General features: G+C 37.7%; 1 protein-coding gene across 9 annotated transcripts in view; it reads left to right on the top strand.

The window, feature by feature from the left end:
* LOC134529428 (17-beta-hydroxysteroid dehydrogenase 13) overlaps positions 1 to 10,191 on the top strand; it is a 173,445-nt gene extending 163,254 nt beyond the window's left edge. For 8 of the 9 annotated variants that reach the window (XM_063363496.1, XM_063363503.1, XM_063363502.1 and 5 more), the window contains 2 exons: positions 3,258 to 3,383; positions 8,605 to 10,185. In XM_063363496.1, coding sequence (XP_063219566.1) covers positions 3,258 to 3,383; positions 8,605 to 8,674 — 196 coding nt within the window. In that variant the 3' untranslated portion in view covers positions 8,675 to 10,185. Of the gene's footprint in view, positions 1 to 3,257; positions 3,384 to 8,604 lie in introns of all 9 variants that reach the window. The other variant, XM_063363497.1, reaches the window with a different exon arrangement.
* Positions 10,192 to 20,358: the final 10,167 nt, after the last annotated feature.

Raw genomic sequence — 20,358 nt, 5'->3', positions numbered from 1 at the left:
CCCCCACTTCCCCCACTTCCCCCACTTCCCCACTTCCCCACTTCCCCACTTCCCCCACTTCCCCCACTTAACCCATTCCCTTCACCCCCCCCCCCACTTTCTCCACTGACCCATTGGCATCACGACACCCACTTTCCTTCCGATGCTTCCGCTCGATTTACATTCCCCACTTCCCATACTGCCCTCATTGGCCTAACTCCCCTTAAATGCCCCCACTTTCCCCACTTCCATCACTGACCTTACATCCCATATTTCCTTACTTATCCCACTCCCTCATTTCCCCACAACCCCTCTCCCCACACTTTCCCTATTTCTAACACTTCCCTTGCAACTTTTGGAAACACATCCACCCCCATTTTGGTTTCTTTTTCCCGAAAACCCAAAACTAACATCGACTCATAAGTTTACACACATACATATCAAGTATGTTGGGAAATTTAATGAGTGGCAAACCATGAAAAATGAAAACAGGTTTTGTAAGGTTACGAATGTCCGGAAACGCAATCGTGCCAAGTTACAGACGCGTAAAGAAGATCGTGAATTTTAAGTTCGCGCGCATTATGTGCCACACCATTGGCTGAGAGGACGCGCCATCGCATTGCAATTATGTTTAAACACTCTGCGGGAGCAGGAGATGAGTCAAGCTTAGATGTTTAGAATTAGTCTAAAACACTAGCAACCAGCAGTCTGGTCAACCCCTTCGTAGTATGAAACTTACAGTTTCAGGCAGTTGCTGATTAAGCTGCACAAAGGTCATCCTATTCGAAACACGTCTGTTTTGTCTGTTGATAAAGTACCCTTGGTGAATGCGCACAAATGGTGCAATTCCTTTCGTCTCCCCTTACACCCGTGTATTTCGGCCAACTCTGCGAAAGTAAAGTTGGCCATGCAATTGCTGTTCGTCAGTATCTGTAATCACTGCGCCATATTTGCGCCTGTAACTTTGTAGGGTTGCGTTTATGGACGTTTTTTCATAAACAAAATTACTTGGGCGACCCATTACACACAATAAATTTATACTAAGGAAATTTCGAACAACATGTTTACATTAATTTTAAATGGCCACAATAACTGCCACAATTTTAGAAAAAAATAATCCAGACTGATAATTAAATTATAGAGAGGGAAAATGTCGGACGAGTTGGTGAATTTGACAATATAGGTCTAAGGGGGTAGAAATGGGAAAATTTTCTCTATAGAATATAAAATCACTATGTGAAATCACATAGTATAAAAGATACTGCATCTGTTTGAAGTTATTATACTTCCTAAATGAAGAGGCAGAATGTTTGTTTTAATTACTTTTTGATAACACCAAACATTAGCGCAAGGGGGGGGGGAGGAATTGGAGTTATAGATCAAATAAATTTATAACTCCCTCTGCATGCACAGTATCAAGATCGTTAATTTATAGTAAGATCGCGTAATATTATTTAAAACTTTTATAGCAAACAATTTTTTACATCATCTGTCCATTTTGTAAAGGATGACATTTGGTTAAAAATTATTTTGAATCTTTTGATTTCAACGTATTCCAATAAAAACTTCAAAATCTATTTTCACCTGTAAACCAATCCTAAAGAGAATTTTTTTTAAATTTGGTCTGAACAAAGATATTGGAGGAGTCCTTACGGAGAATGTGCCGAAAAAACTAAGCCATGAGAAACGGATAGTGGCCAGGCAACAATATAATTTTGTCTTCCCAATGCGACGCTCATAAGATCCACTCAATGTTTTATTACGAATGTTTTAAAAATGGCGCAAAGATTTTTGACTTCACACGCCCTCGTCTGAAATCATGCTTGAAGCTATTCCCGTGGCATTTATATCTCTTGGCAATGGAGGTCATTAGAGACGATAACATGAAACCACAATAGTACAGGGACATTGGGGCAGGAAACTTCCATGGGCTATTGTCAGGAATCTGCCATGGGCTATTGTGAGTAACCTGCCATGTGCTATTGTCAGGAATCTGACATGTCTATTTTCATAAACCTGCCTTAAGCTATTGTTAGGAATCTGCATTAAACTACTGTTAGTAATCTGACATCATGTACAGTTAGTAATCTATCATGGGTTGTTGTGAAGGAACTGCCATGGGCTATTGTGAAGAATTTACCATAAGCTATATTTAGTAATATGCAATGAGCTATTGTGAGGAAACTGTTATGGGCTATTCTTGGGGAAGTTATCATGGTCTATTGTGAGGATCGTGAGGAACTTGCTAGGGCTATTATAAGGAATCTACCAGTGCTTTTTCAAGGACCTACCAATTGCTATTGTCAAGAATATATCATAGGCTATTGTGAAGAACCTGCCATGGACTATTGTGAGGATTATGAGGAATCTTCTAAGGCAGTTGTCAGGAATCTGCCATGAATTATAGTCAGGAATAAGTAATGGGCTATTGTCAGGAACTTGCCATGGGCTACTTTCGGGAATCTACCATGGTCTATGGTGAGGATTGTGAGGAACCTGCTTGCGCTATTATAAGGATTCTGCAATAAACTTAGTCAGAAATCTGTAATGGACTACTGTGAATAACCTTCCATGAGCGACTGTCAGGAATAAGTCATGGTCTAATGTAAGGAAACTATCATTGACTAGTGTGTTAATTGTGAGGAGCTGGCTATAGCTGTTATCAGGAATCTTCCAGGGCTCTTGTCATGAACTTACCATGGACTATTGTCAGAAATGTGCCGTGGTTTATTGTGAAGAACCTATCATGGACTAATGTAAAGAAACTGTCATGGCTATTGTGAGTACTGTGAGGAACATGTTAAGAATATTGTCAGGAATCTGCTATGGGCTATTACCAGGAACATGTAATTGGCTATTATAAAGAACCTGTCATGAGCTACTGTCATGAGTCTCACCTGTATTATTGTGAGGAAACTATAATGGTGTCTGTGAGGATTGTGAGTTACCTGGTAGGGCTTTTGTCATGAATCTGCAATTGACTATAGTCAGGAATCTGCATTAGACTATGGTCAGGAACCTGTCATGGGATATTATCAGGAATCTGCAATTGGCTATTGTGAAAATTGTCATGTAATGTTTTTATTTTGTTCCAATCAGTTATTTTGTTTTAAAATATCTCCATTTTATTCATTTTTGCTGCCCAGGTTGTAGTTTAATGTGAGTGTTATTACATATAATACTAGCGCTTTTACAATTTGAAACGCATACAGTTATTAATTTTATAATAATCTATAAATATATTAGTGTAATATTAATCAGATTGTTTTTGTGTCTAGGTTTCCCAATCTTCTTGCTTTTGTTCCACCAAAGAAAGCAGCACGTGAAATAATCCACGCAATGAGAACAAACCAACAGGAAGTTTCTATACCAAAAGGACTTATCAATCTAAATCATTTTCTCAGGTACAGTACAGTATTAATATTGCAAAAATAAGTAATTATGTAAGTAATACAAGTTTCTAATCTTCCAAGATAAGTTACTAAAAACTTAAGTTTAAATAATTTTCTACACAAACTACACTAATTATTATGGGAAAAAATTTGCATAGTACCAATATCTTCATTATATTCGTGCTCATACCCGTGCTTTCATTTTCATATGGACACTCACATTGCTTCCAATTCTTTGACGAACATTTCCAGAGCGTCATATTCCATGATTATAGAAAAAGTCTTCTCTCATTTCTCTCAAGTTAATAAAAACATATTCACATTAATCCAAATCTTCTACCCTACCGTCTTATGTCCTCTCTAAATTTTCACCGACTTTCACTGAAAATACATCTACATAATCTGCACAATATATGAAAAGTTAGCCATAGGTTTTCGGAAAGTAATTTTTAACATTATAATTAATTTTAATCTAGTTTGGCATCATTGTGATTTGAGAAAACTGCTCGTCGGCATAGGCGTGCGCACGGTAGGTGCCACAGGTGCCTTGGCACCACCATTAGGGTTAACGTTATTTTGTTTTTTACAAGCAGAAATAATACATACTTACAAAAATCCGTATTATTTCCAAAAAAAATATGTTTTCCAATCGTGTCGAGTTACAGATATGTGCTCATAACACTATCAGTATATCAATTATCAATCGAACCAACTATACACACGGAAACAAGCCAGTTGCAATTACTTGTGTTGTACACGCGGGCCGCGGCTACGAAACTTCTGAAATGTAAATACTTCTCATTGTTCTCCTCGAATTACATAGAATGCGCGCTCGGTGTCCACTGTTCACTCCACTCGGCAGGCGCACGGAATAATAGCCGCCGTCCGCCACGGTTTATTCAAAAAAAGAGAGAGAGTTTAGTTAGTTAAAAGGATAGGCTTACTCGATGACTTATATGCAGTCGCCGACAAAACATTTTTGTTGTATTCCAAAAGTTAAAACTTTTTCCACAATCTTATTTGTGTATTTTTATTATTTTAATATTTTACATATTTAAGGTATGTTGCATAGAAAATTCCCTTGATTTGTTGATTTTAAAACTTAACATTTGAGAATGTATTTTCTAGCATTTATTTGGCGTCTTCAGAAAACATGTAAGTACGGTTTTTCAAAGCCACCAGCATGAATTCCGTGCAAACAATTTGTGCAATTTACTTTATGGCTCAACAAAGCTTAAAACTGTAAATAGTTTAGTAGTTTTCCTGGTGATTATAACGTTCAAAGCCATAATTTGTCATAAAAAATGTTAAAATTTTTACATCTGTGTATTTAATGGTTTTGTTCGGAAACACCTTAAATAGCACCATTTTGCGCTATCAAATCCAAATTTTTCCGGGGGAGGACCCCCGGAACCCCCCCTCCCCCCCCCCCCCCCCCCCCCCCCGCTTTAGGCTCGGGGTCCGTGAATGACAGGGCTGTTGTGTAATCTGGCACCACCACTACTGAAGTCCTGCGCACGCCTATGCTCGTCGGAACTGTTACAAGTCAGTACTTTTCGTGACATGCAATTCTCACAATAATGATATGGAGTGTATTTTCTTTTAAAGAAAACTTTACGCAGTGGAGACAGGTGGACGTCATAGGAGTGTGGTTAACGAAACCATAATCGTCACTTTCGATGACTGCCCTATGTGAATTCTTTCAATGTTCGTACACACCCGTTACAAACTGAATGTAAATATAAATATATATTTTGACAATGACAATAAATATTTACCTATTATGCATGCAGTTATGTTTAAAAATTCGCGGTACACACTTAAGGAAATGACAGAACACATCTTGAGAAGCACAAGTCACCTTAAAATGCATGCTCGGAACCCAACTGGTGACGTTCCAGAGGACGCTTTCCAGTGCTTTTCCCGACCACTCGTGAGTCGACATTTACCTGTGGGGTCATATCAAGAGCCTCACCCACTGTGACGTGTTGCGATGCCGGTTGCTACAATGCAGAAATGCTTGGTAGGTAGGCTACATTATTCGTGGGCGTTAAAAATTAACTGAACCTAATGATATGTTTAGAATGATCATACACAAAAAAAAAAGCTCGAATGTCAGCTACATTTCCATTTTCACTTACTTGTACCTGAGAGTGCCATCCTCGTTGGTCTAAAGTCAGCGGTGCTTACTTCTAGCTCTGAAGTCTTTGGTTTGATTCTCACTTCGAGCTTGGGTGTCTCTGAATTAGTGCGTTTATTAGCCCGTCGCACGTAGTCTTTGAAGGACTATCGGTCATGTTAGAATTAAAAAAGAATGCCGGAGTTAGTATTCAACAGCGATGTGTTCGGATTCGTTTCGGATTCGTTAACCGCATCCTCATGTTTTCTCGATCGCTATCGTCACCTCCCCTGATTGGCTGACACCTGAGCCAATAGGAAGAGAATGGAAGACCCCTGGCAGTTTATATAGATCCTTACCAACTTCTCGCTCTCATAATTTCTTAAACTGAAGATGCCTACTACAATGCAGAGCGAAACGTCGGTTCAAGCCACCACTTTGACACTGTTCCGCCACGAAAGCCAATATATGTAGTTTATTAGGCAATGGCCGCGAACATCTACAATCCATTTTGTACATAGTCTATATTTACATTTTTATCATTCAATCTTTGGTGAAATGTGGGTTGGTGAAATAAGCATTATTTTTACCCCCAGAAATAAAATATCAGCAATATCTTGAAAAAAATGCTTTGTGAAACACTAATAATGGACAACAATTTTTTCATTTTCGACTAGCAATGTGAAACTCGTGTCTTTCACTCCTAATCTTATAAACGTTATTGACTTAGCGGGCAGTAATTTTTTTTTACATTAATCTAGATATTCTAACGTTTTTTTATAATATGATGAAATTGTAAGAAGATTTTATTCAACTATATTAGAATAAATTATCTATGATTATAATATTCAATATTTTCCAATGACTGTAACATTTTACCCATATATTTCAAATATGTTATTAGAGCCTTAATACTTAAATTTAAGCAAATAGTTTATTAATGTATTATTAATAATTTCTAAAAAAAATTTTGTATTTAGAAAATGACTGACACGATTTTCAGTAACTGCAATAACTTCAAAAAAAGTTACTTTATATTCATACACTACCATATTTAAATGCGTGTATACCAATATAAAGAAAACATTTTTATTTGTGATGTTTAGATGTTTTCTTGCCAAATTATACTGTCGTACCCACTGCTTAAATTAACTACAGTTCACTCCCTGATTACTTAAAATTCATCAAAATATTTCGTCCGGAAATAATCCAAAGAACGTTTAGAAATCGATGAGTTAGATATAACGAAAATGTGCATGAAACTATTCAGATTAAACTTGTTTTATTACAAATTGTAAAATTTTAATAAACAAAAGCTATTCATTGTACCAACACTGATTAAAATGAAAGCTGTTACTCTGAAATACCACATTATCTATTCAGAACAAAAAAAATGCTAAATATTATTTATTAATACATTTCTTTTGAAATTAACCCTAGTATTAACAGCAATAACTTCTTGTTTAGGGTCTTTTTTGGCAGTATAATTTATCGATCCAATGAAATTTGTCCAGTTTGTGGTTAGTATTACCTATACTTTAGCGCTCATGTGAAATACGACTACTGTTCGTCAAACAATTTACTCACAAGGTTGTTTTTACAGAAATTTTGCGGAAAGATAATTCAATTTTTTTGGAATGATTTAAGTAAGTACTTGTTAAATAACAGGGAAATAATGAATATCTATGTTAAATATTTTATTTTACAGTGAAATATTGAAGATAATAATTTTTGACAAAAAATTAGTCTTTTAGTTAACAGTTAAAAAAGTTATAGTAGATAACGTAGTTCGGGCTTCTAAGTAAAATGCTAGTGCTTACAAAGCGACTTCAAAAAAATTAATTTTTTATTAATTAAAAAAATTAAACCAAGATTTGACCTTAAATTGGTTTAAAAAAAGGTTGAAATATCATATTCAGATAAAGTAATAAGGCTGTGCATGAATTAATTTATAGTTTTTGGGGTTTATTCTTATAAGTAGTGAAAATATCACTTCAATTATTTTATGAATTGTAAATTTTTGTATGGTATTGAAATTATATTATTTGGTATCACTTTTGATGACATAAAAACTGAGTTTGACGTGAAAACGTTTTATTAATAAAACAAAATTGAAATAAATTAAGTGAGAGCAAAGAACTTTGTATATTGTAGGGGAGGAGCACACAAATATTCACTTCACATGCAGACGGATGGGTGGACTTGCATGACATTTTCCTTTTAGAAAATGGACCACAAATGAGTTTGTGAGACTAGACGAGTACATTGTGAGCTCAGAATTCGTTTAGTAATACGGTCACTTGTAGACATTAACTTTTCGCCGATTCAAAAGCATTGATTTTGTTTTCTTTTACAAAGTATCACCACAACAAGTTTTGGAATGTTTATGTTTTTATAATCATGCTTGCTAATGTAGTTTTTTTTATTAAAATCTTGTCAAGAGTTTAAATAACATTATATATGGAAGTATTGTCCCCGAACGTGTGCACTAAGCCATTCTCCAGCCAACTTCGTGAGTTTCCAATAACATGCATCTAACTATAGAACTATGAAACAATTTGCGCTATCGTGTTGTTTGCGTGACACAAATTCATAAAGCATAACTTGGAATGTAAGTGCAGCAACTTATTTTTAAGAGCTTTTTCACCCTTTTTTTTTAGCAGTGGTGCAGGTTTCGCACGTTTCTAGCAAAATAAATATTTGTTTTTACTTTTTGTAAGAACCTTTAAGTATATAGCATAAAAATGTATTATTTAATTACATTTCTGAATTTTTTTTTAAATAGAACGAGCCTAGAGTGCTAAATTTAGTTTTTAATTTATTTATATAAGCACATTTTTCATTAACATTTTAAACATTTAAACTAAAAACGTTTTCAGTAAGTAATAACTAGTAAAAACCAATCCCGCAATGAGAAAAAAACTTTTTTTGCAATATATTATTTACATAATACATTTTAATGCTCTGTTTGAAACATTTAATTGTAATGGACATTATGATGAGCAGACATTATGTTTTGTATGACACTTTTATTACCCTTGTAAAATAATAACTTTATAAACGAGTTTTGAGAAACAAGATTATAATAATTTGTACTTTGTTTTTATTTTTCAGATTGTTTCCAGCAAAAGCAAATCAGCTTATTAAAGATTTTATGGACAGTGGCGTTGAATCAATTGATTAGATTTGTTTATTGTAGCACTGACATGATGTTCGGAGTGATGGATGTGATTTGAGTAATTGGTTGTTTCCAGCAACTCGGTGCTTATGTTGACTTTATCTTGTTGCTTATTGGAAGCGTTATCTACAAATCAAATTGTTACAAGGTTGTTTTTGTTATGTAAATTTTGTTTTGCTATTGTTCGTAAATTTCCTAACATAATTGACAAGTGTTTGGAAACCTTTTTTTTAAATTGAAATTTTATACTTCGATTAAAAAGATTATTATTATTGTGATATAACATAAATTGTTAAAAATGACTATGAACTGTATGTGAAAATTTATTTTTTATTATTCTAATGTAAAAATACCTTTATATTTGTTTTGTTAAGTATTATTAAATACACGTTTATAATCGTTCAGTAAAATATTGATTTTTGTGAATGCTGTATATAAAATAATAATGTAGTAGATTCTTGCATGTGGTTGTGTGTGTACTCTTAGCCTACGTAAAAGGTTATCGGAAAAAAATACTATTTTTAATGAAACCTTAAGTGACTGCTTTCGTAAAAATGTTATTACTTTAATATCGTCTTATATGCTCTATAAATGTTTAAAAAGAAAATTAAAAAAATCTTGTATTTATATACATACCTACGTTAGAAGTTATAATATGTTTTGTTTTACTGCACTAAAATATTTTTAAATTAATGCCATACACAGTACATTACTGTATACTATCGGACGGTTACCTTTAAAGTGACAATGAAATTAAAAGGTAGCGTAGCATTTGTTATATAAAAGAGAACCATAAATTTGTAAATATTTTCAACCATTTTCTTGGCTAGTAATTTGTAAGTAGGTATTGTTAACTTTGTGATTATTTCTTGACCTTAAATGTTAACAAATGTCAAGTCTTATTTTCACGTCGATACTACGGGTATGTTACACAATTTTCACAAAAGGGAATATAGGTCAATATGGGTATATGCAGCTACACGCGTGTCCGCCATCTTTGACGAATTCTTCTCGTGGGTAAAGCTGAAAAGTGCATGCTCGTTGGATATCAACCTGGTAAAATTCCTTTGCCTGGCGCGTGAAAATTTCGTTTCGTACTTAAATCTCACCCTGAACGTGTTTTTGCATACTTTACATTCAAAATGTATGTTCCAGTTTGAAAGACAATGAAACAGTTCCTTCATCTCGCGGGAGGCAATGGTGAACCATTGCAGAATCATCCTGCCTTGGCAAGCAAATGGACGTCACTGCTGTTATCGCCATGGCGTTTTCTGTGTTCACGACACCCAGCAATGAGTAAAACGACTCATCATCAAACAGTTAAACTGTTAATCATTCGAATTTCACTGTGAAACTGTTACATAGGTATTGAATTTATATGTATTATTTTTAAGTGTCTTAGTGAAATAACACCGATTTGGAGTAGTTTTAACTGTTTTATATTCTGATTGCGATCACTGTTAAAATTGTATCATGTATGATTATTCGTTGCATAATACAAAAGTTTTCTTTTTTTCTAACTTAAGGATATTTTGTTTGTTTTTATTGAGACTTAGCCGGTTTTTACCTCAGGCTCACGATTAAGACGTCATAAATATGGAATGATTCGGACTCGGCAAATAATTTATTTTTTATAAACTAATACAGCTTACGCTTTATCATCATCCATTCTTTATTTCCTTTCTCGTTTTTTATTACTTTATAATTATTTTACTCTCAATTGGGACTGTGGTAATAAGTATTACCAAGAAATATTCCCGCAGACATTTTGTAACTTAAAATTTTAATAAATTAAAAAAAAGTGTCTGTACGGGATTTAGTTTGTACTCATAACTTATAAAGGGTGTAAAATATTTTACTGAAAGGAACATAATAAATTGAGCAATTTATTGCGGCTATGCCATATGAATCACAAATAACTTGACGTGATCTTTTTTTTAATATCAATTCGTACTCCCGCAGTTGTGGCCTGCCTTGATCTAAGCAGAGTACTTGATGGTTGTGTCCACTAAGACGCCCGGCTCGAACGGCCCCTCGGCCTCACTCAAGCTGATGAGCGCCTCGGCAGCACAGTGGTTCAGAGCCCAGTGTAATCTAGTTCCTGTGCCTTGATTCTCTGTGCTTTGTCCTGTGACGATAAACACTATCAAAATAATAATAAAAAAAGATCCGCCATGACATTGACCGGGTATCTTACAGACCACACTCGCAAGCACAGCAGTAGTAATGTTTTGGGCCTAAAATTTATAAATGGTAGGGGAAAGTGGGGAAATACCGCACAGGTGGACAATACCGCACAGCCCCTTTTTTGTGTTAACTGTAGGCTGAGCGCCGCCTTGTACGTGGCACGCTCTAGCGGGAGAGTGGGTTAACTAAGTAGTAAGAGACTATTTTAGTAGTAGCCGTATGAGTGTCGCGACCTGCTCCGAAAGTTTTTTAACATTTCCTTCTTATTTTGTTGTTTCTTATTTAAGAGGTAAGTACTATTTATATTCAATTTAAGTTTAATTCATATAACTGGTTGGATTCGGCATTTTTTACGGTAGTCTGCTAAATATATCGTTTGAATAACAAACTTTGTTTCTTGTTTAGAGGAGCTAAAATGGCGGAACACATCTTGGGGTAATACCGCACAAGTAGGGTGGGTAATGGCGTACACTGTGCGGTATTGCCCCTTTGTTGTGGTTTATGGCTAAATATAATTTTTAAATATATTTTTCCAGATAGAAAACTAATTTATCATAAAGAATTTCGTTAAAATTTTCTTACAGTCATTTATTTAAAATAGACTAACAGAAATCATCATCACATTATTTTTAAACAACTTTGTGTTGCCTGTCAATAAAGGTGAATAATAAAATACAATACATGAACAATATTTTTGCTTATTTTTCATATGTTTATATGCAGCAAATTTTTTGATAAATTTGGTGTATAAATATTGTCAAGACCCTTATAAAACTACCTGGCATGGTTTTATAAGCCAATTTGGTCGACTCTTTTAGGCCAACTGTAAGGATTTGTTTTCATGCAGTTGTAGGTTACGATACAATGTTACATAGTGGATATGACTCCTACAAGTATTCTTTTAAAACTGTTTTCACAGATGGCGAGGAAAAGAGTGAGAACCACAAAATAGAGCGAAATGGACTGCAGAGAGAATGAAGGAAGCATTGAATGCCATGGCAATGGGTCGAGGGCTTAGTGAAGTAGCAAGATCTTTTGGGATTCCTGTATCCACTCTAAAATATCGGTACAAATCTGGACACTCACATGAAGATAGCTTAGGTAGAAACTCCGTATTCTCAGCAGCGCAAGAAAAGGAACTAACCAATCATATAATAACGATGGCTAGAATGTTTCATGGAATCACGCCTGTAGATTTGCGCCGAATTTCTTTCGAATTCGCAGAGAAAAATTCTATCCGGAATGATTTTAATGCAAGTTCTCGAACAGCTGGAAAATACTGGCTTCGAGGGTTCCTTAAGCGAAATCCGCAAGTCAGCCTTCGCAAGCCAGAAGCAACAAGTTTGAATAGAGTTATTGGGTTCAGTGAAGCTGCTGTAAAAGAGTTTTCTTCAAATCTTGAAACAGTGATGACGAAACACAAATTTCAGGAGTCAAGAATATTCAATATGGATGAGACAGGAATATCTGTGGTTCAGACTCCAAGTAAAATTTTGGCGCCCAAAGGCCAAAAACAAGTTGGATCACTAACAAGTCTGGAAAGAGGCAAAAACATAACTGTCTGCATGGCTATGATTGCAAGTGGGTCATACATACCACCTATGTTTGTTTCCCCAAGAGTGAGGATAAGTCCAACTTTGAAGAAGGGAGGTCCTGAAGGGGCAATATATGACTGCTCTAAGAATGGGTGGATCAACGAAGATCTTTTCATTAAATGGCTGGAGCATTTTGAAGCACATGCGAAGCCAACAAAAGATGACCCAGTGCTGTTGATCACCGATAACCATAACTCTCACAAAACATTAAATGCATTCAATTTTTGTCGAGATCATGGTATTGTTATGATAACGATTCCTCCTCACACATCGCATCGTCTCCAACCACTGGACTTAACATTCTTTGGTCCCTTAAAAAATGCCTACAACAGAGAGTGCGACTTGTTTATTAAGGGAAATGCATTTAAAAGGATAAGGGCAGACGATGTTGCAATGTTGTTCAACAAAGTATTTATGAGGGTTGCGACTATTGAGAAAGGAGTTTCTGGTTTCTCTGCTGCAGGAATTTATCCCATGAATCTTGATAAATTCACAAAGGATGATTTTACATTCCCTACCACTCAGATAAGTTCCAGGCGTACGTCTGACCTTGTAACTGTTTCTGATGATGTCGCAGAGAGAAGTGAAGGAGAATAGTCATGATCATACGGTTAGGCCTACAGACAGTGACAACGAAAACATTTAGGAAGAAAATGTTGTGAATGAATCAAATGAAAACGCTGAATGTTACCAGCAAACTGTCATTAGGCCTACTGAAAAGGATTTATCTACTGCTACAACTTCCATTAGGTTTTCTGATGTAAATCACATTCCTTGTCTTAGACCTACAGCTGGACCTTCAGAGGCCACACCTAGGCATCGGTCTAGGCAGCATTCGGTAATTTTCACTGCAACTCAAACTAAAGTCGTGCTTGAAGAAGCTATGAAGAAAAAACAAGCAAAGAACATAAAAAACCTAAAAGCTAAGAAAAGAGAAGCGAATCCTGACAGGCGTATGAGCACCAGCAATAAGAAATTGAAGCTGGAAAAGACAGTAAAGAAAAGTAACAAAATAAGCAAATTTGGTCCAAAGAAGAAACTTTTTGACACTGCCAGTTCCGATGAAGCAAGTGATGCAGATTCTTTTGCACATTTATGCGATGACAATGATATTGACGATCTTGACCAATTATTTAACCATTGTGCAACTACGCCTACACCAGATTCAAGTGACACGTGCATGTTTTGTAGGGAGTTTGGCAGAAATAAGGAGTCGTGGTTCAGATGTGTTTTTTGTTCGGGATGGGTACATGCTGACTGTAGTGCATTTGACACAGCAGAAAATTTTGTGTGTGACTTTTGCAAAGCTAATTTATTTGGTGGACTGTGAGAGGAAAACATAAAAAAATAATAATGACTTACTATGTAGAAATAATTCTAATGTGCAATTTTCTGGCCTGATATACATGTCTTAGTTTTATATTGTTCCCAAAGGTCTAAATGTAATACAAAGTTTAAATGGAGTGTGTAATTTATGCTACATAGTCGGTAGTTAGTTTATGATGTGGTGCTTGTACATAATAATATGGTGTGCGACATTGCCCCATTGTGTGTGCGGTATTGCCCCATGGGGTGGGGAATACCGCACAATTGCATAATTTTGTTTTGTTTTAAAATGTAAATAAACTAATTAGTTTTTTGCAGATTATATTATAGAGATGCAAAAGGTATGGATCTAGGTTCATATAATTAGTCAGCATATTTTTAAATAAATAATAAATTTCAATTTATAGCACTTATTCCTTAAGTGTGCGGTATTTCCCCCTTTTTCCCCTATGTTTTACGTGTATATATTTTTTGCAAGTAAAACTGTCAAAGAAATGTGTAACGGCAAACGAAGTTATTGCTCTATCGATGTTCTCAGATTTCACAGCATGGTATATGTGTGAGTTTCAGTAGGTAAGGTAAGTGTTTGTTTAGGTTCTCGGAACTTTCACTGATTCATTTGGCTTCAGGCTAAAATTCACAGTTCTATGCATACTGTGCCAGAAAATGCTGATTTATCACGTTGAAACCCATCCTTTTTTAAATAAGTGATCTTGTTTCGTCCTCTCTACTGCTATCTGGGAGATAACTGGCCTTCAGTCGTAGAAGGAATCGTCGAAAGAATTGTAGTCCAATCATCAAAGCAGTGTACTTCGTGATGAAAATAATCCGCGAAATTCCCATATTTCAATTAATGTAGTGCATTTTAATGTTTAATTCGTAATAGATTACCTAGAGAAATACCACTTTAGTTATACTCTAAGGAGAAGATTACCCAAACCTATTTATTGTGATTTTAAATTTAAGTACAACCTAGGCAGCGAAGGTTGCAAAAATATCGGAAGTTATCCTCCGTAGTGTATTAAGCAAAATAGCAGAGAAGACCATCTTAAGTCGACTCTCTATGCACGCGGAGGAACTGGGTGCCATCCCGGCCTACAAGTTCGGCTTCACCGAGACGCATTCGTCGACCCACCCAATGGCCCACCTCGTAGAGACAACCACACAAGCTTTAGACGCCAAGGACACACGCTTGCAGTGTTCCTTGACGTTCAAAAAGAATTTTACCAGGTAAGGGCACGCGTGTAAACCTCATTCTGTACTTATATACATCGTGGACTTCCCGACGGCCCAAGGCCGCCAGATACAACTATTCGCCGACGACATGGCTGTCTACTCAACCGGGTCTGACGCCGCCCAGCTCCAACTGAGGCCACAAGGCTACCTCGAGATGCTGGAATTCTGGCTCGAGCACTGGAAAGTCAAGGCAAATGTCGAGAAATCCACCGCCGCTCTCTTCGTCCAGCGCAAGCCGCAGCCGACTTTACCTCCACATCTATTCGAAACACCGATTCCCCTCGTCCCCACCGTCAATTACCTGGGCTTCACACTCTATTTGCGTCTCACGTGGTGACACCACATGACAAATTTGGTGGGACAATGCAGGCAAGGAACGGGGGCCCTCTACCCCCAGCTCAAAGGCAAGATGATCTCAAATAGAGAAAAAGTTGGAATATACACAGCGTCCATCCTCCCAACCATGCTGTATGCGGCAGAAGTGCGGAGCTACGCAGCAACAAATATACTACATCAGCTCCAAGTGGCCCAAAACATGGTCCTCCGGTCATAACAGGGCTCGACATTTACAACTGCATTAGAGACCTTAATTACCTAACTCGTTTCCCACTATTCTCACAAAAAAAATTCTCTCTAAAAACATCTACTTCTCACTGCAGCCAGGTCTCACAGAAGTGCCTTAGTTCGGAAGCTGGGAGCCTACGACCCGGAGGAGGTCGTCAGCTACAAGAGACCACGACTGCGAGCACAACGACTCCGCGCTGGGAACCGGGCAAGAACCCAGTGCGGGCGGGGAACACGGTGGTGAGAACACTCTGGGGTCCTCGCGTGATCGAGGCGATCCATGGTGCTACAAACCACTGCCAACAGGGTGGTGAGGGTGGTGCTGGCCTTGCCTGCAGGCTCGGCACGGTGTCCACTCTGTCCCGAGGAAGCGAGTACAAGCTCGTGCTCCGCAGTACTACCACAACACCACCACAGAACCGCCACGATGGTGTCTGCCCGGGGGGGGGGGGGGGTGAGAGGTAACCTGCGTGGGTGAGGTGGCATCCCATCCCATCCTCCCCTTCTCACACCCCAACCCCAGAGGTGAAATCTGGTGGGACCACCACCGGACCCTGGGTCATCACCATGCTAACATCACACCAGGCGACATCACCCATGCAACCTAAGCCCCTCCACAATACCAATGCACCGACAAAATTATGGCCTCTGGGGGCCCATACTACTCTCGGCTGTAGCCCTGGCCTGCCCAGTACAACAAAGCCACAGAGACCTCCATCCCGCACCTGATTTCTAGATTTTCACCTCCCCCCCCCCTTCCTTTTTATCAAACACCCCGAGAGACTCGTCACGGACGCTCCCCACTTCTCTGCTTCTTTCTGTTATGCTAGATGCAGCCGTCGTGGTGATCTTAGATTGTTTCCGTATCACCTGTGTTGATACTCCGGTAGACCAGGCTCATTCTCCCAAGGTCAGAATTACCTATGAAAAATACATTCTAATTACTTACTAGAAAAACAGCAATGTCTTCTATTTCTTCATCTGTGAGGTTACTTGGCATCGCATTAACAAATGCTCTAAATTTGTGTTCAGTGAGTGCTCGGTATGGCTAATAGATGAAGCAGACACACCCTGGCCTACACAAGAGACTGGTTCACAGCTAGCTATTGGGTTTCCTTCAAAACCCTTGTTCGCAAATCGAGGTTCCCCCCCCCCCCCCCCCCCCCCCCCGACTGGTACAATCTCGCCAACCTTTGCAATGGTTTGAGCTACCAGGAGCTTCTCTAAACCCAATGTCATATGTGACTCAATAGGTAGCTCATTTTGCCCCATTAGCCTAGCTGATAATATCTGCTCATGGATTGCTGGAATTGAAACAGATTCGCTAACTACTACTTGCATTACAGGAACTTCCAGTTGGTCATGGGTAAACAAAGCTACTTCTTCCCCGCTTACAAGCAGTAACTGTCCTTCCGTATCAATAACAAATCCATATTGATCAATTATGTCAACTGTTAGAATTACCTCAGTGATATCAGTAACAAAGAAGGTATGTTATAATGTCCTAGTTCCAATTCTTACCTCCAAATCCAGCTGTTCATGCACAGGTGAAGTGTCTTTGGTGGCTGTTTTAAGTTTTTGTGGTATGGGGGTTCTCTTCAGCTTTTCCTTACTTGCAATGTCGGTGCGGACTATAAATGCCGATGCCCCATTATTAACAGTAATTAATCACTGCTTGCCATTGATCCATACACTAAGCGACAAAGTGTCATGACCTCTACGAAATAAGGATACAGGAAAAACCTTAGGTGCTACCATTTACTTTAGAGCTGGCATGCGCCCCCTCACAGCAGCTAATGCTCGTTTCCCTGTTGTTCTTCTTGCTTCTCTTCCTGCTGCTGTGTCTTCCTGCATGTCGGGCAGATCCAATGGATGTGTCCTATTTCTTTCTTCTGATCTGGGTACCTGGAGTGTTATTCGGTAACTTCTTCAATGTCCTGATAATATCTCATTTATTAGTGGTGTTTCTGGCATTTGCTTCAATTTAGGTCTTCAGTCCAACTCTATTTGTCCTGATGCTTGTGTTATTTGAGGTACTGCGTGCTTCCTCGTTTTCCCAGGCGTGGACCAAGGCATCTCAACTCTTCTTGTGCCAGGCCAAATGAAGAAATTACTGAACATCCGCATCTCTGAGTCTGTGTTCAAATGAACTGGTGGCTAGCTGCTGTAGGAACTTTGCAGGATTTTTAGGGTAGACGAGGTGCACAAGTCGCTCCATGTCAGCTTAGAATTCCTGGATGTTGCTCAAGATCATTGTTGATGTGTCTTCAGGGCTGTTCTATACACCTAGCCCATGTGTCGGTCGCCATACCTCAGTCTCAAGATATTTTACTAATACTCCATTGTCTTTCTGGTCTGGAACTAGTATGGTCTGCAGCAGCTTGAGTGGAGATCCTCGCAAGGCCAAGACGAGTGCTGTGGCCTTTTCTTCCTTGCTCCAAATGTTTACTTCTTCAGCTGCCTCAAAGGGTCGTCTGAACATTGAAGGTGGAAGGCTTGAATTTTGTGTTGCTATTGACAGCGCCTTACACCTTGACTGCCTCAAAGAAACTTTTCCGGTTCGTAGCAGCATAATCTGCTTTGATTATCCATTGGCACTCCTCGGTAACAGCTGCTACATGCTGTTAAGTGTCCTGTTAGAGCTGAATTAGCTGTTGTTCCTGTTGTACGAGAGGCTGCTCCAAACACTTTACATTCCCCTCGAACTGAATTTTGATTTTTGTCGATTCTCTTCTTCATTTCTTCTAGAGCAGAAACTATTTCGTTTCGCATCTCTTCTGAACCCCTTTTAATTTTTCTTTGTTATTCTTCATGTCCTCAATCGCGGTCTTCATGGCATTCTTAATTTCTTCTTGGTAGTTCTTCATTACACTCTCCATTTCATTCTTAAATTCTTCTTGGTAGTTCTTAATTTATTCTTAATTTCATTCTTCATCTCTTCTTGGCTATTATTAATTTTATTCTTCATCTACTCTTGGTTACTTTCCATTCTATTATTCAGTTCGTTATGGTCACTCTTTAATTCGGCCAAGAAAGCCATTATATTCTTAAGTTCGTCGGCAGCCATCTTCCTTGTCCACATGTACTATTGTCTGTCAGTAGCACTACTGTCCTTACACTATAATTTCACCTATGTGCTAACCTAAACTTCTACTCAAATCTAACACTTGCCTTGTTACAACTATTCTCAAAACTAACTACAGTTCGTAATGCTGATATAAATCTCAACTATTAAAATTATATTATTTTATGATTTAATTATTTTTCAATTTATTTTAAATTAATACCAAATTCTATAAATAGGATTATCTCACTTATATGACTCTAAATGTTTCAAGAGGGAAAACGGGTTCGTAAGGATAGCCCAATTAATGTTATATATATAAAGTTTTATTTTCTACTGACACTTACATTAATAATTAAATCACCACACTTAATGACTGTTCACAAATAACTAAATATCTACCAAGTCCACAGTTCACACTCCTCAATGGAGCTCAACAGTTGTTCTACCCTTACCTCGCGCCTGTCCACACACACAGTCTCGCGCCACGTCAAACACGCGCGGTTTGGTCGCTCCGCGTTCTGCGCCGCTCGCCGAACTCGCACTTCACTCAACTCGCCTGTTGGAACTCCCTCGGAGGCAGGTGTCGCCGCTTTTATACCCGTTAGCCGTCTTTCAGGAACCCACCAGCCCACCCGAGTACCTGGCGCGCGTCGCGCCCTTGCGTTTCATGTTCGTACAAATATGCAATGAAATTACCCAATTACTTTAAAGCTCTTAAAATATGTTTATAGTAATTTAGGTTTTTCCAGTTTTTTTTAATTTTTTTAGAAAATAAACATTTTTTTTCTATCATTATTATTACTTAAGTTTTTTCAGAGAAACAAAATGATATAAAACAATTTACTGGCCATTTAAAAAGTATATAATTACTATAATTCCATACACAAAAAAATTTACAAAATGCCAAAAACATTTTTCTCAATTATAATAATAAAGTGTTTGGGGCACACGTGATTGCCGCGGAAGTGCTAAAGCCATTAAAATAAACTTTTGAAAGTAAACTTTCAAGAAACGTTAAAACATGTCGGAAACGAAAGTGTTTGAAGGAATCTTGAGTATTAACCATTTAGACGACACTTGAATTTGTTATTGGTTCACAAATTTTCGTAGCAGATATTTAAAAAATGTTATGTACAAGCTGTAAAATTTCATTCAAGTAATCATACACGTAAACATTCTAGTGACTTTTTTACGCTTTTAGAAAGCCTAATCTTCAATAAATATATGTTGTGAAATTTTGAGTCGGAACGTAAAATTCAAGAGAGATATTGTGATCAGTTTATATGAAAAGCCCTAAAATAATAATAATAGCAATGACAAGAAAATCAAACAACATTTTATATGTGAGATGGAGCTATGAGCTAGAATATCGGGGATTCATTCGGTATCAGGCTGAAACCGACAGTCATATGTATACCCTAGCAATATATACTTTCCTATTAGCTGATTTATTGATGAAGAAATTTGGAGTGGGTCAATGTGATTCGGTCTCTCTACTGCTAGCTGGTAGTTGACTAGCCCATTGTCGTAGATGGGCTTGCCAAAACACTTATGATCCAATCATCAAATCAATGCAGAGATAAACATGTCTGTAGTCTACCTTGTGACCAAAATAATCCGGGGTCTATTCCCAAGTATGATGCACCTACAGGTCGGGCAACAGGCAACGCAGTACAAACTCAGCTCGAAACCTGCCGAGCGCTGGGAACCGGCTG

The sequence above is a fragment of the Bacillus rossius genome, chromosome 2 (assembly GCF_032445375.1).
Source record: "Bacillus rossius redtenbacheri isolate Brsri chromosome 2, Brsri_v3, whole genome shotgun sequence".
Lineage (NCBI taxonomy): Eukaryota > Metazoa > Arthropoda > Insecta > Phasmatodea > Bacillidae > Bacillus > Bacillus rossius.
Note: the sequence above shows the minus strand (reverse complement) of the source record. Positions and strands in the feature narration are given on the sequence as shown.